The 11,574-nt window shown below is 44.9% G+C and overlaps 2 protein-coding genes and 1 non-coding gene across 3 annotated transcripts; all 3 read left to right on the plus strand.

Moving 5' to 3' along the window:
* Nucleotides 1–2,776: 2,776 nt before the first annotated feature.
* On the plus strand, nt 2,777–5,075 carry ASPWEDRAFT_24495 (glycerol-3-phosphate dehydrogenase GUT2; the record flags this gene model as incomplete). The annotated part of the gene is made up of 4 exons (XM_040832619.1): nt 2,777–3,225; nt 3,298–3,557; nt 3,611–4,939; nt 4,993–5,075. 4 exons carry the CDS (start codon nt 2,777–2,779, stop codon nt 5,073–5,075), a joined length of 2,121 nt encoding a protein of 706 aa, XP_040692250.1.
* A 341-nt stretch (nt 5,076–5,416) lies between these two features.
* ASPWEDRAFT_t41 lies at nt 5,417–5,488 on the plus strand. The gene has a single exon. It is a non-coding gene; the product is annotated as a tRNA-Cys (tRNA).
* A 595-nt stretch (nt 5,489–6,083) lies between these two features.
* Nucleotides 6,084–7,596, plus strand: ASPWEDRAFT_36251 (uncharacterized protein; the record flags this gene model as incomplete). The annotated part of the gene is made up of 6 exons (XM_040834410.1): nt 6,084–6,087; nt 6,145–6,217; nt 6,273–6,966; nt 7,020–7,217; nt 7,280–7,423; nt 7,487–7,596. The coding sequence occupies 6 exons, from the start codon at nt 6,084–6,086 to the stop codon at nt 7,580–7,582; spliced, it is 1,209 nt and encodes a 402-aa protein (XP_040692251.1). The 3' UTR covers nt 7,583–7,596.
* Nucleotides 7,597–11,574: the final 3,978 nt, after the last annotated feature.

Genomic DNA, 11,574 nt, shown 5'->3' on the forward strand with positions numbered 1-11,574 from the left:
CCATTAATATATGGCAAGTGATGCCAACTGTCATGCAGTGAGACTATCCTTTACCTACATCCAGAAAGGAACATTTCCGTTCTCCTCAAAGACCCAGACGGAGGCTAGGGAGCGTTGCTTTCTACCCCACATTTCTTTCCAAGCCAGAGGAAAGCCGGGGTAATTCAGCTGTGGATTGTGACTTTGCAATCCATCATTCGTTGCGTAGAAGGAGGTGATGTCGTCGGTGCAGCCGAGAGCGTTCCGCACCCGGAACTATTCCGCCTACCGTGGCGACGATGATCTACCGATTAGGTACGTTTCAAAATCTTCTAACACTGGACCATGGTTTTATAGTACTTGTTATATAAGAGGGATATATGGCGGATACATACCGCTTGAGGATATGTTGACAGATGATGACGGGAATAGCTAATGTAGATTTATTCCTCATCGGAAGATATATGTGCATGACCTTTTTGGCTCATGGCAGCTGGTGTCCATCTTTATTCATAATTAATTTTTGTTTTCTAATTCAACCATCAATATGCACTTTCATTTATTTTGATCCTATCCACTTACTATCATCTATATAGAATATCTAAACTACACTTCAAGTACAAGGAGAAAAACGTCGAATTATCGATATAGGGCGTCAAGATGCTTGAGGAATAAAAAGTCGGAGAAAACTATGACATGGATAAAAAGAGAATGGATGGGGGAAATGGGGGGAGGGAGTCGAATAGTTATGTAGAGCCAGTCTGCGTCAGCATGAGGCGATTCAGATGATGGCCCATGCGACAACAGAAAAACCGTCTGAAGAAGATTTGCCCGGCGACAATCTCAGAAATATTCAGTGAAATCTGGGAAAGCATTACTTAGTATTATGTACTGCGTATGACATGGATATTGGCTAGGTAGTTGACTTAGTGAATAGAAGGCTGAGATAGTAACCACGTATCACAGAGTAAAATAGAAACTGATTCTTTTTTAATTAAACGATCCCTTGATGTCTAACAACATATTCCTGGTTGATATGTCCTGATCGCGATGTCATTGCGGAGAAATGGTCCCCAGGGGAGACACCAATACAACCAATGAAGATACTTTGAGCATAGCAAGAGTGGAGTGCACAGTATCTTTGTATTGTCCACCGTACTCCGCCGAAAAGAAGTATCCTTGATGTGATGATGATGATGATGCCAACTTGGACAATGACATCAGTTGGGAGTATCCATTGCCAACATGACTGCTATTTTCACCGGTTATCATCCTGTGTTACTATCCATCACTGTCAAATGTAGAATAGAGATAAAATAAAATTAGATAAAAACTCCGGACTCGGAGAGAAAAGGATCGAAGCATTGTTGAGATCTACCACCTATATTAAGAATGAAAGGTAAAATCATACGAAATGCAGAGTCAAATATAGAAACATAATAGGAATTGACAGTTGTCCCAATAATGCAATTGAACTGGTTTTTGGCTTCTTTTGAGCCCCTGCAACCAACAGTCGCAACTACTGCAAGGAGAGCCAAATCTTGATTGATGTTGGCAGTGGGGCTGATTATCTAATGCCTACAATACTCCATGGGGGACGGGCAATCGTTTACCGTAGAACGGAATAGGTACTGGACCTACCTTACAGTCATCAGCTCTCCAGGGATTGTGGAGTCGGGCCAAGGTGATGGAAGAAAAATAAACTGGATCCCGTGCAGGCATTATTTTTGTCCAGACCCTTTCTAGTGGTGCTGGTGGTTGCGATCGCATTCGAGAAATCGACACCCAAAAAGTAAAATAAAAATTTCTTTTCTATCACTGGGAGAAAAAAAAAAAAAAAAGGTATTCTTGGCCAATCGCACGCATGGGTTATACATCATTCATTCATGTAGGACTCCTTAATACAGAGTGCCAGGGTGTTTGTTTGTACAGAGTAGCAAGATAATAGCAATGATGGATTTCGGTGGACACGGCTCATCGACGGAACCATGGATGGGTCAGGAACAGGAAAGAAAAAAAAATAGTTGATCGTGTGATTCATCCCACTCGAGTCTAGCGATGGTGTTGATATTCTGCGCTCCTATAATAAGTAAACATGAGTCTGGATGGAACTATCAAGATTGGCAAGAAATTTCTGCTTGTCACATGGCGGTCACGGAGTTCGGGATGTACGCCCGTATCATTGGGTCCCCCCACCCACGCCGGGGCCTGCCGACTGTCTGATTGGTGGGACAAGGCTGATGTGCGCAGCGAAGGCCGTCATCGTGACCTTTGATTATTGCCCCCCAAAGTGGTCCATTCCCGGCTGGGTGGATGACGCAGCAATCAAAGACAGAACAGGGCAGGTTTACCTGCTGGAGCTGAAAGAGACGGAATAATACAGTCGATAATGGATACCTAGGCACTATCAATTGATTGAGCCATCTGGCATTCCAATACTTTCCTAGTTGGTTGCTTAGTTTCCTCCCTTTCTTTCTGACTCAGGTCCATATACATAGACTCCCCTCGATCCTTTTCCTTCCTGCATTCTTTCTTCCTTTCTCTCTTCCTCCTCTCCACCGCAGCTCTGTACACTACCTCCTCCTTCCTCTCCTTTCCCCCTTTCTTCCTCTCCTTCCTACCTACCTCACAGTTACATCTACCACTGCAATCTCTTTAATCGTATTTCCAACTCGCGGTTCTGCTCACAACCTCCTATTAAACAAAGGGGCTTAGGATACAGCCGAAAAGCTATATCCTTCACGACACTAACCTACCACACCGGTCTTTCGATCGATCCCATATTTACTCGACCACAATGGCTTCGCGTTACTCCCGCAGACTCCTAAGACCCTTGCTCTATACCTCCGCGGCCGCAGCTGCAGGAGCAGGAGTTCTCTACATCTCATACCGCCCCCGTAATATTCCTGGCTCCGAAGCCCCAGCAGTACCCCCGCCAGGTTACCACGAGGGAAAGCTTGTGCCTCCCAGTTTCCCATACATCAAATCCCGTGCAGAACAGATTCAGGATCTCAGACGCAGCTCTGAGAGTGGTGAAGCCAACAAGGACAATGAGTATGATCTCTTGGTCATTGGTGGCGGTGCTACAGGCTCCGGAATTGCACTTGATGCTGCGACACGAGGGTTGAAAGTCGCAATTGTCGAACGCGATGACTTCAGTGCTGGTACAAGTAGTAAGAGTACAAAGCTGGTGCACGGTGGTGTTCGTTACTTGGAGAAGGCAGTTTGGGAATTGGATTACAACCAGTAAGTTTACCATTCTCTCTTCTTTTTTTGTCTACGTTTCGTGTGTCCATAAACTGACGCTGTCTGCGTTAGGTATGCTCTCGTCAAGGAAGCTTTGAGAGAACGAAAGTACTTCTTGAACACTGCCCCCCACCTGTCGAGTTGGCTCCCTATCATGGTCCCAGTGCAAAAGTGGTGGCAGGCACCTTACTTTTGGGCGGGCACCAAGTTTTATGACTTCTTGGCCGGTACGGAGGGAATTGAAAGCTCTTACTTCCTTACCAAGAGTAAGGCAATTGATGCTTTCCCCATGCTGAGAAAAGACAACCTGTTCGGTGCCATGGTTTACTACGGTACGCGACAACCCGTTGGAAATTATGTATTACAAATTGCTAACTACACGTAGATGGTGCTCACAATGATTCGCGTATGAACGTCTCTTTGGCCATGACCGCCGCCCTATATGGTAGCACTGTTGTGAACCATATGCAGGTCACCGGCCTGACCAAGGATGCGAATGGTAAATTAAACGGTGCTCAAGTGAAGGACCTGATTGCCGAGAAGAACGGTCAAAATGTGGAGTCCTTCAACATCCGCGCTAAGGGAGTTATCAATGCTACTGGGCCTTTCACCGACTCCATTCGACAGATGGATGAACCTACCGTCAAGGAGATCGTGGCTCCTAGCTCTGGTGTTCACGTCATCCTTCCCGGATACTATAGTCCCTCGGACATGGGCTTGATTGACCCCTCTACCTCCGATGGCCGTGTCATCTTCTTCCTTCCATGGCAAGGAAACACAATTGCTGGCACCACGGATGCCCCAACCACCATCACAGCGCAGCCAGAGCCTTCTGAGCACGATATTAACTGGATTCTCAATGAAGTCCGTGGGTACCTTGCCCCTGACATTACAGTGGATCGAAGTGATGTGCTTGCTGCCTGGTCTGGAATTCGACCCCTTGTCCGTGACCCCAAGGTGAAATCATCCGAGGCGTTGGTTCGTAACCACCTTATCTCGGTCTCCACATCTGGCTTGTTGACCTGCGCTGGTGGAAAATGGACTACTTATCGTCAAATGGCAGAGGAGGCTGTCGATGAGGCTGTCCAAGTGTTCGGCCTTAAGCCCCGAGAAGTTTTGGGGGCCCCTGACATCAGTGGTGCCGGAGGCAGTGGCTTGGTGTCTGACGGCGCAGTTCTGGATGGCAGCTGTCAAACCCATCAGGTCCGCTTGATTGGAGCCCATGGATTTTCCAAGACCCTCTTCATCAACCTCATTCAACACTTTGGTCTCGAAACCGATGTCGCTCAGCACCTCACTCAATCCTACGGTGATCGGGCTTGGCAGGTCGCTGCTTTGGCATCCCCAACCAACTCTCGTTTCCCCGTTCGAGGTTACCGTATCGCAACTATGTACCCCTTCATTGACGGCGAAATTCGCTACGCTGTCCGCCATGAATATGCTCAAACTGTGGTCGACGTCATTGCCCGCAGAACTCGCTTGGCATTCTTGAACGCTGAAGCTGCCCTCGAGGCTCTTCCTGGTATTATCGACCTGATGGGCGAGGAATTGAAGTGGGACAGCAAGAGAAGGGATCTCGAATGGAATGACTCTGTTCATTTCCTTTCGTCGATGGGCCTTCCTCAGACTCTCCGTAACCTTTCCAGAAGCGAGGTCGAGGCCGGTCGGGTGAAGGATGTCGATATCTCAGAACGCAAGTCGTTCTCCAGAGTTGGTGAGTAGCCATAATCCCTATTAGTTTTTGGCTGATACTAATCGTACTTCCAGAGGGACCTGCCGATATGCTTGCCACTGATGTTCGTACAACTGCAACAAATCAGTCGATCTCTGAGGGGTCTGCCGCTAAATAGAAATGTGATATAATAGATACGATTTGTGTATAAATAATAATTGATAAAATGTATTTTCTTAATTAAAAAAAAGTTTTTCTCGTTGGTCCTCGGTCTTATCTTCCTCGAAGGGCAGAAAGTTCGGTATTGTTTTCTGGGAGAAAAACAAATAATCACGCTGTCATAGAATCTACGCAAACAATATTCGTCGTGCTACATACCTAGGGCTAGGTATTTGCCATGTATTTATCCTGGCATTCAACCAATTAATATTCCGGAAGGAAAGAGATGACATCATTCTTGGTCTCTAATATCCTGTAGATACAAATATCCTTACATACATAATCATTCATATATCAGATGGGCCGATAGCTCAGCGGTAGAGCGTAAGATTGCAAATCTTAACGTCGCGAGTTCGATCCTCGCTCGGCCCTTTTCTTTTTTTGGTTTAAACGAAACACATTTTTACCCGATATACATCATCCCGGCCTCTTTTGTTTTTCTTTTCCATTTTCTTCTTTCTTTTCATGCAGCTGCCTTTTCCTCTCTTCATTTTCCAAAATGGAGCGACCAGACTGACTGCTTCCCTTTCTAATTCACATGAATCACCACCAGTCTGTCGTCCTTTCCTATTACATTGCTGTTGAATGATACTTCCAGTCCACGATGACCGCTCTAAATCTTGACAGTCTCGATCTTCTCGAGACAATTTCATGATAAAAATAATTTGCATTGCTATCAGCCTTTTAGCTATTATACACTATGACTTGGAAAGAATCCGAAGCAAAACATAGTGCGGAATGCGTCCCATCCAGTGTGAACATCGTGGCCCATGAAATGGAAAAAATTCCAGATGGGGACAACGTCAATTCTCAGGAAATTGACAGCATGGACAAGCAAGACCCCTTTGGAGACGAAAGCGATGCTGCGATGAAGTACAAGACGATGGCTTGGTGGTAAGGTGCAATCAAATCCAGTGGCATCGGCATTTGACTAACATGTATCGATCTGGATAATAGGCAAGCTGGAATGAGTAAGTCGACCGCTGTTTAAGAATGCATGTCGAAGATTCACCATCCAACAAATCCAGTCATGATCGCAGAGACTATTTCTCTTGGAATCCTCGCTCTCCCCAAGGCACTATCGATTTTGGGCCTTCTCCCGTCAGGATTGATCCCTCGTGACCAGTGTCCAATAAACCAAACTAACTTTCAGCAGAGGAGTTCTTGTTATTATCATTGTTGGAATTCTCACTTCGTATACCGGATTTACTATTGGACAGCTGAAGAGGCGATATGTGCAAATTCATACCATGGCTGATGCTGGCGAGATACTTTTTGGGGGCATCGGTCGTACTACATTGGGCACGGCACAGCTTACCTTCTTCGTATTCGTCATGGGAAGTCATATTCTTACATTCTCCATCATGATGAACGTCTTGACCGATCACTCGGCCTGCACAATGGCATTTTCCTTCAGTGGCTTGATAATTTCTCTAGTTCTTACCCTCCCGAGGCGACTCGAGAACCTATCACAACTCTCGTCAGTCAGCTTTGTTAGCATAATAGGAGCGGTTTTTACGAGTATGGTTGGGGTCTCTTTGGCAAACCAGGCTCCGAAACATGTTCCTCTATTCTCACCAGCACCTACGGTACATGATGCCTGTCTTGCTGTTGCAAACATCGTTTTTGCATATGCTGGACACGTCGCATTTTTCACTCTCTTCTCGGAACTAAGAGATATCAACGACTATCCCAAAGCTCTAGCATTCTTACAAGCAAGTGAAATGGTTCTATATACCGTGACATCCATCGTGATATATGCCTTTGTTGGACCGACTATCACGTCCCCAGCTCTCAATTCCGCCGGACGACTGTTTAGAAAAATATCTTACGCGATTGCAATCCCGACGGTATGTTATATGTATGTATAATATGAATGCCTTCCGCTGACTACACCCCGAAGATTGTGATTGCAGGCGTCGTGAATGCCCATGTGGCTGTAAAATTTCTTTATGTTCGCATTTTTCGGGGTACCAACGCAATGCATACAACATCTTTCATGGCAAGGTCTACGTGGGCTATCGTATGTGCTGCCCTCTGGGTCCTGTCATGGATGATAGCAGAAAGCATACCGGTTTTTAATGATATTTTGGGCTTTGCGGCAAGTAGAACCAGCGTGGACTCCAATAGACTGCCATCACCATACGCTAATCCATGCAGCAGAGCTCTTTATTTGCCAGCTGGTTCTCATTTGGTCTTCCTGGTATATTTTGGTTGCATATGAACAAGCATTACTGGTTCCACGGCTGGAAGCAGAAGATCCTGTTCGGACTGAACGTTGGTATTGTGGTGATTGGTTTGGTTACTGTAAGACAGACATGCATGGAGTCTTAGTGCGCAGCAAATGCAGATAAGCTAACGGTAAAGCAGTGTGTATTTGGCTTTTACTCGTCTATTAAGTCAATACACGAGAATTTGGTTGACGGAGTTAGTGGAGGAAGCTTTTCGTGTGCGGATAATTCATGAGCCTGCGACGGGATGGGGGAGAGCTTGCATGCAGATTCTAGATCGCAGATTATCGCAGGGTGATAAATGCCTAGTATCTTTGGCCGGAAAGGAGGCTTCTTGTTATTTTGTCGGGCAGGACCCATCGTCACGCATAGTTGGACTAGGGCGTTTTTGGGACTGGGATATGTGTAAGACTGCATCGTTTGCCAACTCAGACACCACCTGTCATAGGAATCGCATTAGTTAACTTTTCTATGTTACTGTAGTCCTAAAAAAGCCAACCCTTAGCTCACCCGGTGGCAGCTGAAACTTCCTAGGTGCATCTCTGCAGGTCACTGCCTTACGCAATTGCTGTGCTCCAGTGGAATCAGCAAACGCCCGGATATAAGTGGAGATACTTTGAAATCCCTGCCTCAAAAACCTCCTTATTTCAGATCGCATTGTTAATGGCGATGAGGATGCCAGTCCCACTATAGGTACTTTTTCTTTGCAACTAACATACAAGGGTGGTATCATACCATTCGAAAGTGGACGGTCCAGTCTGAATTATATTTCGCATCTCTAGGTACCCCGAAAATCACACCAAAAAGACATGGTCAGAATGAAAGATACTAGAACGCCAGATATAGAATCCCGAGAAAAACAAAAAGAAAAATAGAATGCCAGGTATTATAGAATTTCTGCCATGCAGCACAGCTGCAGAGCCCAATCTCATATACGTAGCCAGCCGTAAAGAGAGAAACAAAAAGTTTAAACAAAAGGGGGGCAGTGAAGAAGAGGAGAACGGCGATGAAAAGAAGACAGGAGAAAAAGAAAGACCTATCAGCCAACTCATCCGATAAGCTCTTACAACAGTCACGACGGAAATTTGTGCATCCTCAGTGATATGAGATCCGAATTAATTGGGTACTTCGGACATGGTAAATGAGATTGAAGGTTGATTCTTCAGGGTCATTGACTATATCCGGAATCAAGAGGCAATGAACCAGTCAGCCCTCGAGACGTTATGTTTGAATGCAAATGCCGCACGGCGAAAGCGGGTTTGATTCTCTCCTGACCGGCAGGTGAAGGGGAAGGAAAAAAAAGTTGTCAAAACTTGTAGTCGAAGAACAACAAGAAACTTTCGAAAACGCTCTTCACGGAAGTTTTGTAACTGAGATCACCACCCCTAGCCATCTGACAGCTGCACCTTGTCCCTAGCCTTTTGTTGCTTGTTTTTCAATGTTTGCAAGGAGGGCTTTAATTGTACGCGCCGGGCGAAGATATTCGAGATTTTCGTGCTTCTTGACAATTGGCGTCGTGATCATGAAAGGACTATGTTTTCGAGCCATTTGTCCCTTTATAATTATTCCAAAATCGCTCCACGGCTTTTTGCCAGATGGGGCCCTTGAACTCGGCGCGGAGATAATTGAAAAGAGCAAACTCGTCACCAGTGAGCACATAGCTGTCCGGTTGTCTCTCTAATTTCTGTTTCACTTCGGCCATGGCATTGTCGAGAATCTCTTTCGTATCAGGATGGATAGGGCCTGGTCCGTGGTCCCTAGCCCTTTCTAAGGCGTCTTTAACGGAAGGCTTGCTTGCCATTGGGTTCAAAAATCACTCGACACGTTGCAGCAATATTCGGTTCATTCGTTGCTGTAACTCTCAAGGAAAGGGGTGAGAGGTGAGGTAAAACGTGTTCAGTGAAAGATAGGAGGGGTGGGAGAGGAAAGAAAAGAAGAAAAGATGAGTACCTGTTGTAAAGGGGGAAAGAGAGGAAGAAAAAAAAATGAAAATGAAAAAAGAGCGTGAGAGAAAGAAAAAAAAAAAAAAAGATAAAAATAATAAAAATAACAAAAATAATTATAATAATAATAACAACAAAAAATTGGATAAGAAAGGATGACCCAGAGGAGAAAAAGAATTTCTTTAACCAGAAACTTTCTTTCATGGAAGTTCCGGAGCTTTTCTAAATTAATGCAGTCTGTGTGGAGCAGGGGTGGGCAATCGTGGATCGAGTTTTCCCTTACGACAGCGTACAAATGCTTGCTGGAGACAGCTATGCTAGCAGGAGCATGAACTTGCTTTTTTTTTTTTTTTTTTTTTTTTGAAATTTGTTTTAGTTGCCATTTAATATACCATACACTGTCGCTGGTTACTTCCATGCCAGTTTGATATATCATTCGGCAGCTTTCTAAAAGTCCCAGGGGAGGAATCCCGAGAAAGTTCCCCCGAGAACAGAGTCGCTGGGGATTATTCTTTAGGGAACCTGTTCTGTTTTTGAGCGGGCCATGTGGCAGGTGGGGTGTTGTACGGGCTCACCCGCTACGGCATAAATCGCAGCGTCTAACGGTTTTGCTCACGTTGGGAAAGGATCGGAGTTGGGCTCCACGATAGGGTTGGCGGGCCAGGACCGAAGGTGCGAAACAAGGTCCGCTATGCCGGCGGTAGTCTATTTCTGTAGAAAGCAGCGCTCAGATGAAACAGCCTATGATGGTAGTGGGAACTTAGAAGGGCGGCAGAACGCCGGAAAAGGAACTTCGCGAAGACGCCAAAGGCGATTTAGGGCTCTTCGACGAGGAATCCACGTCCCACAACGGAAGGTCTTTTCCTGAAGTAGTATCAAAACACCCTCGGTTCTGAAACTTCAGAGCTGCTGAATTCTGATACGTAAGACCCAAACCACACCAGGGTCGAAATTGTCCACTATCCGCATGGTCCGGTGCATGAGTGAGATGGAGAGGGTGGATTTGGTTTTCTGAGAGGCGATTTGGTAGCAGCGAGCGAGGCTACTAGGCTAGGAGAATTGAATGACTCGCATAAAATAGAGTCCCCCCCCCCGGAACGAATCATTTATCAACCATACTGCCGAGGAGCCCAAGCATGTACACTGATATACACTGAAGTACGCAGCTATGAAGTCGTGCTGAGACGTCCAACCTTAATCGCTTGTCAGTTCACAGTTGTCTGATGTCGGTTGATCGGACGGAGGCCGTGCTTACCATGTGCTCAGTCATGGTTGAAACCTCCAACAAGAGTCGAGACAGTTAATGCTCTGATCGGGATTTGAAGTTAAATGTGCATAAACAGCTGGTGTTTGTGTTCCCCCAATAGTATATGTATGGACACGACAGACTGCCAGGTCAGGTGCTTTCACATGTTGTATGTTTATGCTTGGGCCTTTTTTTTTTTAATTATTATTATTATTATTATTATTATTATTATTTTAATTTTTTAAGATTTGGCCGGAGTACCGGACAATTCTGCGAACGGTTAGACAAACCGTCAGAAACAGATGGCTGATAAGTTAAAGACCACAATCAATTTTGTTTTTTGAGACCTATATATATACCTAGATATGGTATATAATGTGGGATTTCTCAAGGTTGACGAGTATTCCAATTCCTTAGGTTCATGAACATGATTTTTTTGAAGTTTTAAACAGTCGTCCGTCTTCAATTCCTTCGACAAACAGTGCAGCCCGTTTGGGAATAGTGCAGCAGGCGACCTGTCTATATACCTAATTGTATATATACTTAAAAATCCTCAAACATCGGGATCTATGATACTGTTTTTAAAATTAAGCTGATAAGAGGTTGAACCCTGCGAAATATGAAAGACGTGCTCAACATTCCAATGTCCCCATGTCTTTAAGAGTAACTGAGGGGCCTTTTTATGAGTTTATCCAAAAGTAGATAAACAAATGAACAAATAAATCAAATAAATTTCTGCTTCCTTTAAGTTGATATATGAGCCCTTTCTTTCAGGAAGACTATGTGTATATATACGTGTGGAGATAATGTCAACAATGTGACGGCCAGCATTTTATACTTCCTTATAGACAAATGACTAATCTTCAGGACACAGGAAAGTCATTCCCCACCATTAGTACGGCGTAGTAAAATCTTCCTCCCCGCCTTTTGTCTTGCAACTTACACTCTGCTGCTTAATCTTGTTTCTCGTTTTTGCATAGCGAATTGGTTATATCTTCTCAAAAAAAAAAAAAAAAAAAAAAAAACAGATATCAACTT

This window comes from Aspergillus wentii (assembly GCF_001890725.1).
Source record: "Aspergillus wentii DTO 134E9 unplaced genomic scaffold ASPWEscaffold_2, whole genome shotgun sequence".
NCBI classification, from domain to species: domain Eukaryota; kingdom Fungi; phylum Ascomycota; class Eurotiomycetes; order Eurotiales; family Aspergillaceae; genus Aspergillus; species Aspergillus wentii.